This window comes from Oryctolagus cuniculus, chromosome 4 (genome assembly GCF_051225735.1).
Source record: "Oryctolagus cuniculus isolate XC-2025 breed Fujian yellow rabbit chromosome 4, ASM5122573v1, whole genome shotgun sequence".
In the NCBI taxonomy this organism is placed as follows: Eukaryota; Metazoa; Chordata; class Mammalia; order Lagomorpha; family Leporidae; genus Oryctolagus; species Oryctolagus cuniculus.
In genome coordinates, this window is record NC_142870.1 from 32,803,296 (window position 1) to 32,824,597 (window position 21,302).

The 21,302-nt window shown below is 37.9% G+C and overlaps 1 protein-coding gene across 3 annotated transcripts in view; it reads right to left on the reverse strand.

Moving 5' to 3' along the window:
- Positions 1-21,302, reverse strand: part of LOC100346553 (ATP-binding cassette sub-family C member 1) — a 105,587-nt gene that overhangs the window by 27,643 nt on the left and 56,642 nt on the right. For all 3 annotated transcript variants that reach the window (XM_002716653.6, XM_008267130.5, XM_070071921.2), the window contains 4 exons: positions 15,643-15,819; positions 12,178-12,345; positions 11,393-11,555; positions 4,931-5,006 (listed from right to left, as the gene is read on the reverse strand). In XM_002716653.6, the coding sequence (XP_002716699.4) occupies positions 4,931-5,006; positions 11,393-11,555; positions 12,178-12,345; positions 15,643-15,819 (584 nt within the window). The remainder of the gene's footprint in view (positions 1-4,930; positions 5,007-11,392; positions 11,556-12,177; positions 12,346-15,642; positions 15,820-21,302) is intronic.

Genomic DNA, 21,302 nt, shown 5'->3' on the forward strand with positions numbered 1-21,302 from the left:
ACAGCATTATAATTTATAGTACTTTATCTTGTGTATAAGTTAGTGAACATCAATACTTATATTAGATGCAATTTTCTTCCACCTTAAATATTTCCATACCAATCACTCTTTTTATGGATTGTCCCTTGTAATAAATTCCTGCACACAGAAGCATGGAGTATGTCAAATTCTATGTTGTTTGATATAGCTACTCTCAACATGACCCCTAGAAATTCTGAACTAGTGTGTACTCTTCTCAGAAGATCTTGAGAACTTACTTCCCTGTGTTTTCCATGTTATCTATCAGAGTAAGAAATACCTTGTATGATCAGCCTGGCCATTACTTCCCTTCTTGGCACTGGCACTAATGTTAAGAAAGATTCCATGGGAGGTTTCAGGACCCACCCTTGGTAGAATGGTAAGCCTCAGCATCAGCAAAAGATACACTGTTTAACAGACACTTTCATTGGAATAGTTCCTGGTATCTGATTTGGGTTAATTACTGTCATCATCCTTCAAGCCCTTGGCATGGTTTCTATTTGGATAAGCAAATTTAGTATTGGTGTCAAGCCAAAAAATTAATCCTTAATGTAGCTGGACATAAAATGCTATGAAATCCAACAGTTAAAAGGGAATTAAAACTTCCTAATTAGATGTGACTAACAAAGAGCAATAATTTATTAGATACAATCCAGGAAGGTATTGCTTTTCCAAACAGAAATGCTATTTATTCCTTTTCCACAAAAGCAGTGCGTTTCGTTCTGGATGCTTTGCTGTTAATAACAGATTTTATCTGAGTCCCTTGCATGAGTAGAACATGTTAGGCTGGTAGAGAAGCTTTAAAAATTAGGCTTGTTCTACTCCTCAGGTATTCTCAAGAAAAACTGTCACAATGCCTATTTACATATTTTTGTGTAAAATATATAAAATTAACTTTTTGAAACCATAATCCCTGAATTGAGCACTCAGTTGCAAAGTGTAGGGTCTGTATGGAAGGATTAAAGTGATAATATTTGCCATGAAAGTCAGAAAGGGGTGGTCTAGATACTAAGAATAACAGGCCTAGTATATTTCATTCAGAGCACATAGTAAGAGACCTAAGGAAATAATTAATATGCATGATATAAATTCAGATAAAAATTATGGAATCAGTTCAAAATATCTTGATCTTATTAGAAAACTCAACCAGTGTCATTATTATAACTCCAGTTGTTAAATTGAGATATTAAGGGTTTTCAGGGATTATTCAGACAACCCTGGCTCTGCTCCTAATTCCTGATGGAAAGTTAGTCAGTTTCCTTTCAAATTTTTGCATGAGGGAAACTCATGGCATTTCACCTCAGCACATCCTCCCATTGTGGAGAGGTTTCAACTATTGAAATATCCCTGCCCATGTGTAACTTCCAAATCCTAGTCCATCTTAGATCTGAACTAATCAGAAATAAAAATGGCAAGAGAAAATAGCATAGACACTAACAAACTAAGGGCTGGCACCATGGTGTAGCAGGTAAAGCCACCGCCTGCAGTTCCAGCATCTCCTATAGACACCGGTTCGAGTCCCAGCTGTTTCACTTCCTATTCAGCTCCCTGCTATGGCCTGAGAAAGCAGTGGAAGATGGTCCAAGTACTTGGGCCCCTGCATCTGCATAGGAGACCAGGAGGAAGCTCCTGGCTCTTGGCTTCAGATTGGTCCAGCTCTGGCCATTTGCAGCCATTTGGGGAGTGAACCAGTGGATGGAAGAATTCTCTCTATCTCTGCCTCTCTTGTAACTCTCTGCCTTTCAAATAAATAAATAAATAAATAATTCTTTTTTTTTAAACAAAGTAACAAACTATGATAACCAAATGATTGGAAAAACTGAAATAGATTTTTAAAGCATGAGATAAAAATGATTTCATTGCTTTTTCACAAGCAAGATGTGCAAAGAAGATTAACGGATCTAAAATAAGCTGGAGCTGATGGATTTTCCCCATACACCTCAAAGAGAAAGCTTGACTCTGGGTTGTGTTGATAACAGCATGGCATTGGAAGAGAGGTGATCTTCCTAAGGTATTCATTGAAGAAGGTAGTTTTAGAATGCAGAATTCAGTTTGAGTCTCAGCAAATTAGAAATGTTTAGAAAACACTTCTGTAAACAAATCTTTACAAGGATTGGATTTGTTTCCTCCAGACGGAAGAAGGGGAATGATTTCCCAAGAGTGGTTCTGAGAAACTTCAAGTGGTGCAATTTAGACAGCATGATTATGAATCTGGAACACTGATTTATTATATAGTGTATCATTATGTTTATTGCAATACTTACTTATTTTTAATTTTAAAGCTTTTTTATCAAGCTACTCACTGAGTGCAAGGTGAGACCGTAGACAGGTGAAATTGTACTTAGGATTTAGAGATGTGTACACCCCCAGCACATGACTTTCAAAGTCTGTTTCAATGTTTCTATTTTCAGCTTTCCTTGGAGGTTCTTAACAAATGATACTCATTCAAGTCAAAGATATTAAGTTATGATGGCCAAAATATAAATAAAATAAATGATGGATTAGAAGTCTTTTGAGAGTACTTTCAGTCTTTAGTTATTTATTCCTCCATTTCACAAATAGTTATTGAGCTTTGGTCTATATGTCATTCAGAGTTCTAGTTGAACACATGGGAAAAAAATCCCTGCCCTTATAACATTTCTAACCCAGAGGCTACGATCAACACCACTCAGATTTCTTATTCCCAAAGGAAGCAGTAGGACTTAAATGTTTCTGAGATCTCTTCTATTAATTCTATGTTTTCTTATTTCTGGAAATACCACCTAGCCCTTAATGTGAGAACAACAAAATAAAAGTAATCAAGTCAGTTTTCCCGGGTCCTATAGGACTTCACATACCATTCCAAGGACTTGAGATTTACTCTGATGTGTGAATCCTTTGGAAGTTTGGAGCGTAAGAACCACATAGTCTCATTCACAGTGGTAAAAAAGAAACACCCTGGCCGGCACCGCGGCTCACTAGGCTAATCCTCTACCTGCGGTGCCGGCACCCCGGGTTCTAGTCCTGGTCGAGGCGCCAGATTCTGTCCTGGTTGCTCCTCTTTCAGTCCAGCTCTCTGCTGTGGCCCAGGAAGGCAGTGGAGGATGGCCCAAGTCCTTGGGCCCTGCACCCGCATGACAGACCAGGAGAAGCACCTGGCTCCTGGCTTCGGATCTGCGCAGTGCGTCGGCAGTAGCGGCCATTTAGGGGGTGAACCAACGGAAGGAAGACCTTTCTCTCTGTCTCTCTCTCTCTCTCTCACTGTCTAACTCTGGCTGTCAAAAAAAAAAAAAAAAAAAAGAAAGAAAGAAAGAAAGAAAGAAAGAAAGAAAGAAAGAAAGAAAGAAAGAAAGAAAGAAAGAAACATCCTGGTTCTGTGTTATAAACAGCCTGTTTGGGGGCAAGAATAGAAGAAGCACTGTAAAAAGGAAATTACAAAAATATAGGTGAGAAATGATATTGATTTGGGCAAAAGTGGTTGCTATGACAGTGATGAATAGCACTTGACTTGCATTTTACTGGATATACATTTTGAAGATAGGCCTACTGGGATCTGATGATGGACTAGATGTCAGAGAAGTCAAGGACAATGGTAAGGTATGGTTACCTGGGCAACTGGAACACAGGTGCTGCCACAGCTGACGTACAGAATAGTGTATGTAGAACAGGTTTGTATTTGGTTCAGGAAAATCAAGAGTTCTATTTTGGACAGGCACATTGGAAGTGTTATTTAAACATAAAAGGGGAGATGCTAACGAGGAGAGCTGGCTTTCCTTTCCAACCCTGGAACTCAGAGGAAAGTGACAGAGCATACATAAAATGTTGGAGGCATGAGTATATGGAAGGTATCTGAAGTCATGAGACTGGATGACCATAGACAACACTAAGGCAGTAGATAAAGAGAAAGATACAAATGTCATTATGATCAACATAATTTAATTGAGCAACTGAGTCATCTAAATCTGTCAGACTACAAAAATCTCCATCATGCCACAGCCACATCCAGGTCTCCCATTAGGTACATCCAATCCTTTAAAATGAATAAATTCAAGGTTCATTCTTTTCACCAAAGTCAAATCTACAAAATTCTGAGCTATTGTATCCTGCAGCATTTGCAGCCCTTTAATCAATTTTAACTTCCTAGTTTAGCAGGTTTGTTCAGTGGCTGCTCCCTGTTACTTGGCCACTCCCTGTTACTTGGCCACTCATTTTTAAATCCCTTTATTCCTATTGTTTCAGCTTCCTATTTTGTTAACTGCTGGGGGACATGTTGGGAGAAAGAACTTATTAGGCTTATTTGCCTCAGTCACTGATCATTTTAGTCACCTACAAAAAGCAAAAATGAAGCCTAATGCAACACAATCCAATCAGGGCCAAAAGTTTTACTGTTTTTCTTTCTCCCTCCTTTCCTCTTTTCCTCCTTCCTCATCTCCTTCCACTTTCTCCCCCCCACCTCCCAACCCATTCCTCTTGCTTTCCTAAGCAGACTGCACAGATGCACAGAGCCTATGCCAAGCCCATATTTTCAGGTCACATACCTGGCCCGAGAGTCATTCCAGTCCATTGTATATTTTTTATGTCTAAAGGCTATTTGCACAATCACATCTGTAGAGTATATCAACACTATGGGGTCAGGATGTGTTTGGTACCAAAAAAAAAAAAAAAAAAAAAAGACTAGATTCCCACTGCCAGAATTTGGCTAGATATAGATGAGTATCTAATGAGCATATGTTTCCAAAACTAAATCACATCCATCTCACTTAAAAATTTAGACACATCTATCTAATTGGTAGTTTAGAATTGGAAATCACCAAATACATTTTAAAAGATCGTAGCATATGAATGCTTTTTACAGAGTGAGTTTTAAATGCTAAAAAAAATGCAATTAATTAGTCCACAATCCCAGGGAGCCTGGTATTATCCAGATACTTACCTATCTTTTTGCTCCAGAATTTGATCTTCCAGTATAGTTTTGGAGTCGATTACATTGATTCGCTTTGATGCATGTGCTGGAGAGGAAGACAGTGCTTTTACATCCATACAAACAAATGATCCACAAAACAGAGACATACAGTGAAGGGTGACTCCCAATGGAGAGATTTTGAGTCCTAGATCCTGGGAATCCTTTCATTTTTTCCCACTATTTCTGCTTCATCTAAAATATCTTGGTAAAATTAAGATTCTTTACAATGAAACATCCCACAAAAAAAATCCCTTTTTGGATTTTAGAGAGGGCTGCTAATCTATTTTGATATTTCATAGGAGAGCTAAATTTTTGGCTACATGGCTCTAAGCTTTAAAAGAACAATGGAATTTCAACAAATCTTATACATGATTTTTATGAAGATTGATTAGAACCCCACCATGGTAAATTTCCTAGATCTGTCAGTTTCTCACAAAGTCAGTAACAGCAACATTGTTCTAATGCATATTGATTAACTCTTAGCTCCAAACTTGCCCTGTGCGGGACCTATTATAGCAATCCTTCTACTGTAGAAATAAAGAAACTGAGGTATTAAGAGTTTAAGTAGGTCAAACAAATGTAGGTCACACTGCTGAAACTACCAGAGACTAAGGTTCAAGCTATGTTAGTGATTTTGTTAGTAAACATATCAGTTAGGCAGATTTTGCATGTGTGTGTGTGTGTGTGTGTGTGTGTTTTCCAAATAGGATATTTAATTCCTTGAATTTCAGATTCCTTATTTCCAAAAGGAAGAAACCCAACTCTGATGTTTCTATGGTCTGTCACATGAATTCTTTACTTCTTTATTTCTAGAAGTAACCACTTAGCCCCTAATGAGAGAATCTAATCTAATTTACTTCAACCACTGGCACAAAGGGATTCCAGGCTCAGAGACTGAAGAGTTCAGTTTGGAGAAGTCTCAGCCTCTGATCCCAAAGTATACTTCATATTTACAGTCTCTATCAATAAAATTTAAATGTACACACAATTTATAGAGCACTTTCACAGACGCTATATAAGTTAAGTACCAAAATGGGCCCATGAGGCAAAGGAATAGGAAAACTTGGTTGAACTTTGCAGGAGAAAAATAAAAAGTGGATAAATGATTTGCCTGAAACCCAGAGTTTGAAAGAGAAACTGAGGCAGAGGAGCGGGAAGTAAGCCAAGCAAGAAGGAGCTGGGTCTACCGTTGGCTTTTCATGCTAAGTCAATGCACTTGTCCCTCCATGTCTGGTACAATACTTCAGAGCTTAACTGATTTCTGGCATGAAAGAGAAGGAGCATTAGATTCTAATTTTGCCACTTACAATTTGTCTTAATTTGTGCAAGATACCTAATCGTTTTGTCAAAACCAGGACCATGAAACCTCGGGAGATTTTAGGGACAATTAAGTAAATGTTAAACCTGAATATGGAGGCATAGTTAATACATATAACAAGGTAGCTACCATGAATATTATTAGCATCTATGAAAATTTGCCAAGGGAATACTTACTCAATTTCATAGAATGAAATGTTGCTCAAATCTAAAATAAAAATTAAAGCCAAGCAGGATCTTTCCATAAACAAAACAGGAATTAGGCAAAACTAAACCTACAAGTGTATACATTTCATCTTTATTTCTTTTGTATCTTTCTTCATAAACCCATTTCTTATTGCTTATTATCTTATAAAACATCCCCTTAGAGTGAGACACAGATTTTTCAGACCTGCGTGGAATATAAACCCAAATTACAATGCAAATAAATAGTAGCTTTGAGTCTTTACTTGCTAAGTTATCTGTCAACAATGTCATCAGTGAGACCTAGAATGATCTGGAAACAAGAAAGAGTGGCTGAGGAATGAGCTATCTGGGTGTAGGGGAAGGATTACAATGTGCAGTGTTCAGTTCCACGTGAGACACGAGGAGAAACAGAGCTGGCTCAAGGCCTGTATTTCTTAAAGGGAAGAACCACAGAATCCAGTCATGTCTATGTGAGGACCGGATCCCAGGCTCCTGACAATTGGCCCACTGTTTTTTCTACAATGCTGTGCTGACTTATACTTCCATTGCAGCGCTACATAGGTTTACTAGAATTTTCTTGCCTTTTTAACAAAGATTTATTTATTTTAGAGAAGAGAAAGACACACACACACACACTAAGAAGAGAGAGAGACAGAGAAGGGAAGAAAGAGAGAGAGAGAGAGATCTTCCTTTTGCTGGTTCTTCACTCCTCAAATGGTCACAACGTGTGTGTGTGTGTGTGTGTGTGTGTGTTTTCCAAATAGGATATTTAATTCCTTGAATTTCAGATTCCTTATTTCCAAAAGTTAGAAACCCAACTCTGATGTTTGGCTGGGGCTGTGCCAAACCATAGCCAGGAGTCTGGAATTCCATCCAGGTCTCCCATGTGTATACAGGAGCCCAAATACTGGGACCATCTTCAGTTACTTTCCAAAGCACATTAGGAGGGAACTGGATAGGGAGCTAAGCAGCCAGGACTTGAATCTCCGCTTACATTATAGGCAGCGGCTTAATCCCCTGCGCCACGATGCTGGCCCCCAACACGAATTTCTAAATGGAAAGATTGTGTACCTCGAAAGGATTTTTTGAGCAGACTTAATGTAAAAAAAGGATGAATTACAACAAAGAATAGGGGTATTTTAGGTTGATTTTAGAAGTGGGACCACACCTCTGATACTGCCCTTCCTATCAGCTAATCTCTTTCCCCTAAATCCTAGCAAAACTGCTTTCAGATTATGATGTTTGCTATGCAAAAAAGAGAAATGAAGTTCCTTACCAGGACAACCCTGCATTTAACATCCGTGGGATCCAGGGCAAAAGTAGAGATGGCGGCCTGCGAGCTTTCTAATTACTGAAATTATAGGCGGAGTTAACAGACCCTGCAATAAGCACTGTTACTGACCCTGACAAAAGCTCCCCAACCCCTGCATGGTCCAGGTGAGATTTCCTCTGGGGAGCAGTGAAGGTCTTTTCTCCCCTCCGCTCCCACCCTGGCTTCATCCAACAGAACCTCCCTATACATCTGTGGACACACGTCCAGGGCCTGTGCACCTCTACCCTCAAGAAAAAAAAAATCCTTGGTCCAGAGCTGTGCACGGCAGCAGAGCAATCTGCCTGTAGAGGGGTAGACCCGAGGCACAACAGCGCAGTTTCAGGAGCAAATCCCTGTCATTTAGACACAGAGCACCAGGACCTGAGTATTGGATGTCGTCAAGAATTAGTGGATTGAGAGGACTCTCTTGGGGGACACAATCCCCTGGTCTCTTGGACAGGGTGTTAGGCAGAGAAGGTCAGACCGGAGACTCTCTGATGGAGCACTAAGACTGGGTCAGGTGGACACAGGTCTAAGGGGGTTAATGCAGGTGCATTAAACTGAATGCAACTGGCCTGCAGTTGTTCCTTAATAAGGTTTTTTATGTAATCCAAATCCACTTTTGCCCTGCTCTCTATGGTGGCTAGAGAAACCATGCTACAAAATGCTATCTATCTATCCATCCATCTATCTATTTTATCTATCTATCTATCTATCTATCTATCTATCTATCTATCTATCTATCTATCATCTATCTATCTATCTATCATCTATCTATTTAGTGATTAAAGTATTTTTGTGGCTTTTAAAAGCCTTTATTTTTTTAACCCAGCATTTGAAAAATCAAAATCCCAGAAAAACTGATCTTCAAAAACACATTCTATGGGGCTGGCATTGTAGCATAGCAGATTAAACTGCCAACTGTGATGCCAGCATCCCATATGAGCACTGGTTCTTGTCCTGGCTGCTCCATTTCTGATCCAGCTCCCTGCTAATGTGCCTGAGAAATCAGCTGAGGATGGCTCAAGTGATTGGGCCTTGCACCCATGTGGGAGACCTGGAAGAAGCTCCTGGCTCCTGGCTCCGGCTTGCGCCTGCCCCGGGATCTGCTATGCGGAAAACAGACATGTCTTCTCTATCATTGCTGCCATTTGGGGACTGAACCAATAGATGGTAGATCTTTCTCTTTCTCTTTCTGTCTCTATACTCTCCTGTTTGTAATTCTGCTTTTCAAATAAATAAATAAATAAATCTTTAAAAGAAAACAACATTCTATTTCTAGTACAGAAATTATCTCTACTTTCCATTTTCCTGAATTTTGACAGAAAAGACAGAAGTATTAAGAGAATTAGAGAAAAAGCTCAAATTACATTTTTCTGATTGGCATATTTCTGATGGGGAGGTGATAACTAGCATCTGTGAGTCAAACCAAATTCAAGAAAAATCTTGTTTTTAATCTGTTTTCTATATAGCAAATCCCACAACTTTGAAATTACACACTTCTTATTTTGTGGTAAATACTGAGCTTAAAATTCACACATTGCCTGACTTTAGAGCTATATTTTCCAAAGTAATGCGATTTATTCAAACATACATCAAGGGGTTTGTACACAATGATTGAACTTAATAAATAAAATTATTTTTATAGAAAAAAATGAAATTTATACATAGAAGGCATCTCTAAAACAAACATGAAAAATATGTATTATGAAAACAACTATGCATGGATTTTAAAAAAATTTTGCACCAAAACAAGCTTATCTTTTAATTCCAGTTTACATGAGCTTTTTGTAGTGCCCTCATATATCATGTTGCCTTCAAAATAAATGGTATCAAGAAAAACGAGAAAGAGAGATACTGGCTCATAGCATTCCAAATCATCCTATTAACTGCCAATGAAATTCACTTCTAGATTCAACTGCTAGCAAATATCTGCTGTACACCTGTTATTTGTCTACCACGAGGCTACCTAAGTTCTGGAAATTGAGAAAATAATATACTACTACCTCAGTGTAGTCCTATAAGGCACTAATAGCCATATCTATCCTATACATAAAACATAAATTAACAGCCTGACTGAGTAGGCAAGGAATCATTTACACTAGCCATTAAGAAAATGGGAGGTGTTTCTTTCACTAAGAATGACTACAGTCATATGATGACACATCAAATATTTTTAATGTACCTACAAATAGAATATTTGCAATGTGAAAATGAAGTAAAGACAAGGAGTAAGAAAACATAGCAGTACACAACTAGTGTGTGTTAGCTTAGGTTTAAGAGAAACATATCAGCAGAATAAATTTGGATTTGGATTTTGTGACATTAAAATAATGAATTGCACTGGTCTTATTATAAACTGCTTTCATAGTTTCATTGCCCTCATATCTAGGTAAAAGGTAAAGAGAGTTGATAGATGCCAATTCATGCAGAAAATAATGAGACATAGCTCTATATTCCTTCTTAACGGTGAAATTTCAAAATAGTTAGCTAGTTTTACAGTTTGCAGCGGCATTCTGGTATAGGAAAAGGATCATGATGTGAAAGTCTTCATGAGAAATCTCCATACCTATAAATAAAGGGCAATGGCATATCCAACTTACAGAGTGGCAAGGGTGGATCTCTGAGGAATCTTACAATAACACTGGATTGCAAACATCACTGCATCCTAAACATTATGTAAGGATCAAACCATTTCAAGTGTTTTAAAGCATCCGTAGATATGAAATTTGAAGTCTAGGATTATGGTGACAAGAATTAGTAAATAAAAATAACTGTCAGTGTTTAAAAGTGGAACAAATAAGGCCAGCATTGTGGCACGGTGGGTTAAGCCACCGCTAATGACACTGGCATCCCACAGCCGGTCTAGTCCCAGCTACTCCGGTTGTGATCCAGCTTCCTGCTAATGTGCCAGAGAAGGCAACAGAAATTGGCTCAAGTACTTGGAACCCTGCCAACTTGTGAGAGACTAGGATGGAGTCCTGGCCCCTGGCTTTGGCCTGGTTCATACCTGGCTGTTATAGCCATTTAGGGAGTGAACCAGTCCATCAAGAACCCTTTCTCTCTCTCTCTCTCTCTCTCTCTCTCTCTCTCGTCTCACTCTCTGCTTCCCCTCTCCATCTGTCATTCTTTCAAATAAATAAATCTTAAAAAAAAAAACAACTTGGAGCAAATATCTTTCTCTTTGCCTTTCCTTGGATCATTTTTCTTCTGTTTCTCCTTCTCAGTGTGTTATATTACAACTCAGGTGTTTAAATATTTACTGTTTATTTCACATGAACTCTTCTCAATGTTATGAATTTTAAAGGAGAGAGAATATTTAGAACCATTATCCTCTGGACCTGAAATAGAGTTTATAGATCGCCTAATCAATCAGTTCATAGGTGAAGGAAGAGACTCTGGGACATTTAAAATTTGTCTTGAAATTATTAAATGAACTTGCATGTTAACTGACATGTCCCACTGTGTTTGTCTCTTTTATATGGAAAGAAGGTGCCCTTCATCGAAATTACATAGGGTGGATGAAGAAAAACACATAGCAGAAATCAGTAAATTAATGAACATTTACAATGAGTAGACACACAGCATCCTAGGCTTAGTTTTCATTGTGTCCTTACCATCCTCTTTGTCACTGAAGACCTGAAGGAAATTAGTGAGGTTTTTGCTTTTAGACACCAGCTCTTGGTGTGTCCCCATATGGGCAACTCGGCCATTTTCCATGACAACAATAAGATCCACGTGTGGCAAAAGTGTGAGGTTGTGTGTCACTAAAATACGAGTCTGAAAGACAAAAATGTTTTATTCCATAGTTACAAAAAATTTTGGCACAAAGGATCTATTTCAAAGAAAGCAGCAGTCCATTTTTCTGTCTTCATTATTTCAATGGGTAATTTTTAATAGTGTCAGTTTAAGACAACATCTATATATTTCACAATGAATGATGGTGTGCTGCAAGACAAGGAAATAGTTCGCAAATGTGACTTTAACTCTTTGGTTCAGGTAATTTTCATTCATTATAAATGAATCAATTTCATAGAAAATTCAAAGTAATTCCATAACTGTCATCCTTGCTTATTTTTGTAATATATGGTTCAATTACAAAGAGTATTTGACCCAAATCAAAATTCAGGTTCTTTATTTTTAAATCTTTCATATTACTTTTCATATATATATATATATAAATACAAGTGAATGAGAAACTTTTATCTTGGGTTCAACTGAGTAAGACAGTCGCACATCATTATTTAGTTAGCGACATATAAAGTTCCTTTATATTTAAAATAGGAATAGTGATATATCCTATATTAGACATTTGTTATAACTATAGGAATTGATTTAATTTGCCAAACATGGCATATACTTGGTAAATATAAATTCCTGTTTTCTATGACACTATGGCTACCTTGTTTTTCAAAAGACCTGAGGATCCTATCACGTTTTCAAAAAGCTGCTTTCCAACATGGACATCAACAGCAGACAAGGGATCGTCCAAGAGGTAGATGTCGGCCCCGCTGTAGACAGCTCTGGCCAGACTGACTCGGTGCTTCTGGCCACCACTTATGTTCACTCCCTGAGAAGAGAGCAGGAGAGAAACAAGACCAGAGAAGAGCATGTGGATCTCAGAGCACGTGCAGTTGCATTCAATCTTATTTTGCAGCATAGATAGACAACCAACCATCATGAAGCTCGAATATTTACTTACCCATGGATTCCCAGGTCTACCCCAGCCTATTTCCAAGTATCCCTCATTTGTGCAAATTAACAGATGAGTCTATTTTTTCTTGACTGCTTATTCTCAAAAGGAGATGCTAACAAGCAAGGAGAAAAGAGTTTCCAAATCCCTCACTCTGAAAAGCCGTGTCTGTGGAATATTAAACAAGTCTTTTGGCTGCCAACCGTATACTGACACCAGTGATCATTTTTAAATTGACACGTAGGAAATTGAGAATAATAGCTGAATTACCAAAACAGTAATCAACATGTCCTATTTTCTCCTGGAGAAAGATTAGTACAAGTCTTGTTGGCAAAAGTACAACTCTCAGAAGCAAAAATAGGGAATATATATCACCTCGTGTGAGAATTAAATTTGACATGTACAGCCATGTATGGAGAATTATGAGGCCAGGCCTAATTTACTTGATTTATTTTATAGTTAGTATTTACATATTTAGTGTTAAGTTTTCAGTACAGCACAGAATTTAACCAGTGACTTATAATTATAAAATATCACACCTTCTTCACATTTCTCATCTTCTCCAAGTATGTTTATATTCAGAGTGCTGGGCTAGCACTTGGGATTTAAAGATAAATGAAGCAGAACTTCTGTCATGAGTAACTCATAGTCTGACAAGAGAGATAGGCAAGAAAAATAACAAATATACACACACACATGTATAAAGTAATGTGATGTGTGTGTGATTGTTAGTCTACAATTCATGGTTTTGCTATGAGCATTCAATGAATGTAAAAATATTTAGAACAAATATAGTACTAAGTAAAATCAATATCAGCTATTATCCAATCACTTCCTTCTCCAATCCTTTCTCTGCTTTGTCCTCACTTATATTTTTGCATATAAACTTTGGATTCCCACATCTCCCCACTCCCATGATTCCTGAGCAGTAACAAATTCCTGACTATAGATCTCAGATGCTCATATTCTGGTATTAACTCATCTCCATAACCACTCTGACAATACTGTCCTCAAGTGGCTGATTTGCCAATCAGGCTAATATGTCATTTTATACTGGGCAGAAGATAGTCCTTCTGCTGGGGAGCCCACACCCTCCTTGTCCAACTTAAAGCCTACTTATGCTACAGATTCCACTGGAGAGTCATCCTCAGGGCACCAGCGCTGTGGCGCTGTGGCGCAGGTTAAAGCTCCTCTGCAGCGTCGGCATCCCACATGGGCACCGGTTCGAGTCCCGGCTGCTCCACTTTCAATCCAGCTCTCAGCTGTGGCCTGAGAAAGCAGTAGTGATCCAAGTTCTTGGGCCTCTGCACCCATGTGGGAGACCCAGAAGAAGCTCCTAGCTCTTGGCAGATTGGCGCAGCTCCAGCCATTGCGGCCATCTGGGGACTGAACCAGAGGATGGAAGACCTTTCTATTTCTATCTCTGCCTCTCCGTAATTCTGGCTTCCAAATAAATAAATAAATCATAAAAAAAGAAAGTCATCTTCCAACCAGTGTGCCAAGGGAAGGGGTTCATTCTTGCCTTGCTGTTTGTCTTGTTGGTAAAACTGGCAATAGCCAAGTCAATCTCTCTCGCCATCCTATTAGTTCCTATCTGAGTCATCCTTGTATTCCCAATACTGAGTATTCGACAACTGGTGATCAGTTAATATTGGTAAAGATAGCTGGTGGATATCACTGACAGAGATCCACTGGACTGTAAATCCCTGGAAGGCAGAGTGACAGCTCACTTGCTTACCATTGTGTACCCCATAGCAGAACAAGGGCATATAATAAAGTGTGTGTGGCATATAATAAACTGTGTGTGAACAATTAAAGATTGCCAAAAAAGAAAAGATAAATAAAAGTGAGGGAAATGTCTCATTGTCTGGGTTGTTTCACAAAAAAAGCTGTAAACAGATTTCATTTTGAGATACTCAATTACATGTTGCATTAATGTGCATCAGCACATGAGGAGAAATTTCATTATAAAAAGAAAAAACTATAAATAGCAATAGCAATTGATGCCTATATTAAATCTATGTTTCCTAATTTCAAACTTTCTTTTTAAGTTCTTGGTAGTTATACGCTGTGAGACATAATATGCTTTGTAGATGGGTTTACTAGCATATTGTTCAATGTATTATTAAAAGGCCTGAAGAAGTCATATTTCTGCCTGATCTTAGCTACCACAACTTTGCTGAGGGATACGTAAAAGCCAGAAAATATTCAGGAAGTGGAAGAATATACTTACGTAATACAAGTGAGAAAGTACATTTGCAAAATAGCAGGTTATGAATGAAGCAAGCCTAGATAAAAGGTAAGTTCTCTATATTTTCTATACTCTTTTTTTTATCATTTTATTAATTAATTAATTTATTTAATTTTATCAAGTTATATAATGGCTTATGCTCACTCTCTTTTGAGAATTAAAATCACTCTGGAAGAATTATTTATCCATCTTTACAGCACACATGAATTGTAGACTGAAGATTATTTTGTATTCACGTTTAATTTTAATGAGGATTTCTATCAGGGGCTGGGGATAATCTCTCTGGGTTCACACTCTGGGTCATGATCTCATCTCTCTCTTATTTTTTTTTTTTTCACTGCAAAACATGTAACAGAGTAATGGCACAGTATTATCACAATGAAGATAAACCAGGACCCAGGAGTGACTGGTAAACAAGGCCCTCTTCAGCAGGAAGGTGGCAAGGTGAAGTAGGCATATTCCTAACAGTGCTGTCTCAGGGCCTCCACAGAACCCAGACCTGATGCCACCACTGGAAAAAGATTCGTTCTCATCGTAGCCTGGACTTTGTGCACAAGAGATGCAGGAAAAAAAAAAAAAAACAAAAAAACAAAAAGACAAAACAGAATCATTATTCACTCATTAGAAAGTGGACAGCATTGTGCCAGCAAATGAAATGGAAGTGTTGCTGATCTAATTAGGAAGATTTTATTCCCCTATGTGGCTACAAACAACAGAATTTCCTACTGGTTTTGAACCTACTTTCCAGTCAATTTTAAATAATTAGCTGTTGTTAATGCTGCCATCTTGTCCACAGGAGTACTATAATGATTTCTTAAATTTATACTTGCACAGCTCTTCAAGTCCTCAGTAAAAAGGGTATCTTTTATTAGCACAGCTGAGTGGCATTCATTTCTGCGTATGATAAAATATATTTTACTAACTCTTTCTCCAATCTCAGTTTGATCTCCATTTGGTAACTGCTCCAAATCAGGAACGAGAGCACAGGCTTCCAAAATTTGCTCATAAAACTGCTTCTGCATGGTGGAGCCAAAGAGAATGTTTTCTTGCAAAGTGCAATTCTGAATCCAGGCCTGCTGGGAAACATAAGCCACAGAGCCCTAAAGAAAGAGAGAAAGAAAGAAAGGAATATTCTTCACACGGGAAAACGAGAAGTCTCCTGCACCAATTTAAGGGAATAAACACAGTCCATGGTTTTTGCCTTCTTGTTTCAAAATGTCATTTAAAAAATAGCGCAGTTTATTTCTTCAATGTAAATATATAGATCATAATGTCCTAATGGCACATATGTTCATGACAGTTCCCTCCCAAAGATTACTTTGTGGTTCTTTCTTTTCACTGTAGGTTCTATCAAAGTTGTCTGCCTGGTAGGTTTTTCTGGAAGCAGAAACTAAGTGTGTTAGTTTGTTGGGGCTGCAGTAACTCGGTACCAAGACTGGTTTGCTTAAATAATAGAATGTGTTTTCTCAGGGTTCTAGAGGCGAGGCCTCTGGGATGGAGGTGTCAACAGGGCTGGTTTCTTGGGCGGCCTCTCTGGTGTGTAAATGACTGCTTTCCTGCTGTGCATCTTATGGCATCCTCCCTCTGTGTGTGTTTCTGTGCCCTGACAGCTTCCTCCCACAGCGACAAAGGTCCTACTGGGTCAGCTGAGCTTAACTTAACTAACTCTTTAAATAAATATACTATCTCAAAAACGCAGCTCCAGTCTGAAGTACTGGGAGTGAGGACTTCAATACACGAATTTAGGGAGAGCACAGTTCGTTCCTATCACTGAGACAGACTTGGGAGTGCATATTTCATCTTCGGGATTGACCACTGCTAAAGGACAAAAGGAAGGGAAATTGGGTAAAGAGAGAAGTCACACTCCAATGGAGACCTGACCATGCTTTGGCCAACCCTCCAGAGAGCTTCCAGTGAGGATCACCCCTAGGCTGGGGACAGGGGGACTTTTCTTCAGTCAAGACCAATACAGAAGGAAATGATATGCTACAAGAACTCCGTTGGCTGGAAGGCAAGTTTCTCTCCAAAGGGGAATCTGGGCAGTGCATACCCATGTCTTGTTATTGACATTGATCCCTTTTCCTAAATTCATTTTTGGCAACCTTCTGAGTGGAGATGATAAGGATGTGACAACTGCTACATAAAGCAGTCTCATAATTAACCCTACCATTCTTGAAAAGAACTTAAAATATTTGAACTGGAGGCCTACCTTTCAGTCTGCCCCATGGACTCTAGTTGAACATGATTTTGGAGTGTTTTGACTACGGCCCACTCCCTAACAATACCAGTCATTTAAAGTACTTTCTGAAGTAGACGTGTTTGTAACTATTAGCCTTTTGATTTCCTCCAGCTACATTAAAGATCAAAGGCTAACATTTAATTCTTCTTTGCTGAGCATGTAAGACACTGAATGGCTTTTGATAAAAGACAATATACTTTTAATCTGACCTGATCCTGCACACAAGCGTAATTGCTCTTGAATCGCAATGTGGAGTGAATAATGCAGCCTTTGAATAGAACAGCATATTAATTCAGCCCACAGGTGAAAGTCATTTTGAATACCTGCTACATATTAAGCAAGTTAAGTAAAAGAGAGTAAAAGAATACAAGAAAAAAGATGGAAGAATATGAAAAATGGCATATAACATACAATAGAAACTAAATACTATATTGAGATGTATAGCCTTATATTGATATTATTACAAGAGTCGAAAAACAGGTGATTATTATCAAGGAGATGTAGATTTTTTCCTTTATTATTAACTATTATTTGCCTTTCACAAAGAAAATGTATTTGATTTCATACTTAATAGTGTAACTACAAAGGAAAGGAGCAAGAGAATATCATTATGTTCTTAGTATTGTATCTACAAATCATGTTGAATCTGTTAAAACTAATTAAAAATTAAAATTTAAAAATTTTTAAAAAGAAAAAAGCTACAGGAAAAGTAAGGCTTGCATATTAAAAGTCAATGGAACTGAGTATGATTTAGCAAACTCAGGCAAGTATGCACTTCTTCAAGGAGACATCTTTTTCAACTCTGTTATTAAAGGCAGATACCAATATAAATTCATTGAGAAACAAATCATGGACTTGCTATTTTATGAATCATTAAGAATCATGACATATACTCAGTCATTGCCCTCATTAAAATTAATCATTGTTGTTCATAAGCACTTTGTCTTATTAATAAACTTTTATTATTTTTGAAAAAGTAAAGTGGAATACACGTCTATCAAAATATGACTGACAGAGCTTAAAATAAAACATTACAGAAAAAGAATGACAATTTTCAACAGTAGGAAATGTGTGCAAATTAAATCCCCAGACCGTTGAACTTGATTACCATATAGTTCTCTTTCAGTATGTTTGGAAGGGGAAAATTCATTAATGGAATGGAGAATACAAAAGGAAATATATAAGAATCACAGGGTTTTCATAATTAATTTAGATTTTCAAATATTAGCTCATTAAAATTATAGTATCTAAGTTCAATTCATTTAAAAAAGGTGTGAGAGCTCTCCCTAAACAAAATATAATATTATTTTGGGGCTGGCGCCGCGGCTCACTAGGCTAATCCTCCGCCTTGCGGCGCCGGCACACCGGGTTCTAGTCCCGGTTGGGGCGCCGATTCTGTCCCGGTTGCCCCTCTTCCAGGCCAGCTCTCTGCTGTGGCCAGGGAGTGCAGTGGAGGATGGCCCAAGTGCTTGGGCCCTGCACCCCATGGGAGACCAGAAGTACCTGGCTCCTGCCATCGGATCAGCGCGGTGTGCTGGCCGCAGCGGCCATTGGAAGGTGAACCAACGGCAAAAGGAAGACCTTTTTCTCTGTCTCTCTCTCTCACTGTCCACTCTGCCTGTCCAAAAAAAAAATATTATTTTGAATGTTTCATTACAACACATAAACACAGTAGGTGTTCCTATAATTGTTGATTAAACTTTGAGTGTCCATTTGTGTGTTTGTATAAACATATATTATTTGTGCACATAGACATCCAAAATTATTGTAATCAGTAAGCTGAGCTCATTTACTATTATTGGTATGATCAAAGTATTGGACCACTTGAGTTCAATTCAATATTGACTTTTTTTTACTTTATGTACTTGTTTGTCATTTACTTTATATAACATATATATGCATATATAGAGTCCTATTTATTCTTTACAGTATGTGTTTTTTATTTTTATGTTTATGTGGCACATAAACAGTTATCCATATTTTAGGACAAAATGTGATGAATAATGTATGAGAATGATGATTGCCTCATTTTGAAAAATGATTATTTCTAAAGTTAAATGAAAATGAGGGAGTCAGGGAGAAATAAATTTCTTTCTTAATATTTTAAATAAAAAATGTGCTAATTGAAAAATAGTCTCCCAATTGCTGGTATTCCATCAAAGAACATTTAATATCGAACATTCTGCATGAATGGTATCTGGTGGGAAATTCTGATAGTAAAGAAAAGTAGGAGGTCTTAGAGAGAAAGTTTGGAGGCAAAGGGCAATCTTAGAATTTAAAAATTGTGGTTAAGTCAACAACAGGAGTCACTGTGCACTCACTCCTCATGTAGGATCTTTGTCCTTAGTGTGCTGTACATTGAGATCTAATGCTACAACTAGTACTCAAACAGTATTTTTCACTTTATGTTTCTGTGTGGGCGCAAACTGTTGAAATCTTTACTTAATGTATGCTAAACTGATCTTCTGTATATTAAGATAATCGAAAATGAATCTTGATGTGAATGGAAGGGGAGAGGGAGTGGGAAAGGGGAGAGTTGCGGGTGGGAGGGACGTTATGGGGGGGAAGCCATTGTAATCCATAAGTCGTACTTTGGAAATTTATATTCATTAAATAAAAGTTAAAAAAAAATTGTGGTTAAATTGTCTCCAAAAAGTGATCAGGTAAATACTGAAAAAGCAAAAAGATGTACACAAAAACATTTTTAAGCTCTAAACATTAAGTTGGTCAAACTATTATAATGATCATATCACTTAATTAGATATAATCAAGATAATAAGGATTTTACTTATAAAATCAGCATAGAAATGTCTGGGGTAATAATTCAGAGTGCAATACTTCCAATCCTGCTATGGACCCAAATCAAAGTCTTCCTGAAAGCCAAAGTGACCAGTTCTAGGGACAGATATTATCTTCCGACATGGACACCTGTAATTTAAGATAAACAGAGTTCTCTGCTTTACCATTACCAATGGCATTGTGCTGGTTTCTTTTGCCACCATCAGCACTTTCTTAATTATAGACACTCGAAGATACAAGAAATAATCTTTAAGTCTTACCATGAGAGCTTCAATCATCACAAAGATGATAATGATAACCATGAATATTCATAGGGAGCTACAGGTCTCTGCCAGGAACTAGGCTAAGTTTTGACACACAATCTCATTCAGTCTTCACCCCAGACTTTGCAACTCACTGCCATTATCACTGTAGTAGGTGAAACCTAGAATTTACATGATTTTTATCAATTTCTAATCATGTTCAAGATTCAAAAAGACTAGTGCATCTCTGATTACTTTTTTAATTCTTTTTTTTTTTTTTTTTTTTTTTTTTGACAGGCAGAGTGGACAGTGAGAGAGAGAGAGACAGAGAGAAAGGTCTTCCTTTTGCCGTTGGTTCACCCTCCAATGGCCGCCGCTGCAGCCGGCGCACCGCGCTGATCCGATGGCAGGAGCCAGGAGCCAGGTGCTTTTCCTGGTCTCCCATGGGGTGCAGGGCCCAAGCACCTGGGCCATCCTCCACTGCACTCCCTGGCCACAGCAGAGAGCTGGCCTGGAAGAGGGGCAGCCGGGACAGAATCCGGCGCCCCAACCGGGACTAGAACCCGGTGTGCCGGCGCCGCAAGGTGGAGGATTAGCCTATTGAGCCACGGCGCCGGCCTACTTTTTTAATTCTTGAAAGCAAAATTGCTTTTTAATGTTTTGTTTCCTTTTTATTTATCAATTTAAACATTTATCCTAAGTGCCTTTGATATTTCCCTTGCTAGACTATGAACTCTGAAAGAAGAGGGGCATTATCTTATACATATTTGTTTGCTTGGTGCTAAGTACTAGGTGAATAGTATATGTTCGGTAATTACATGGTAAAAGTAGTTTAAAAACTAAAAGAAAGTAACATTTTATAATATTTTGTGAAGGATACTCACTAGACTAGGAAAATTGATGATTGTGTTGGCCTACAGAAAAATGGTGGCTTGCAATCATCATAAAGAACATAGGGCCACAAGACAGCACATGTGATGTTAAAAAACAAGTGTAAGATTATCAGAAAAAGTCTATATTAGAGAAGAGTAATCAGAGAGAAAAGTAATAATAAAAATTAATCATGACATTTCTGGAATCATAAAAGATATAAGGATAGGAGGAAATATATACTGTGAAGAAGTATAAAAGAAGGTTTAAAATTAATTTTTTCCAAAAAATTTAAAAAGGAGAGTGTGAATAAAACTGTTCTCAGATATAAAAAGTTTTCCCATCTTGTGAGAAGTGAGTAGGAAGGACTGGGTTTCTATTTTATTAAGTTAGTTAGGTTTCAGCAAAAACGGACTGGATAGACTACTGTTTC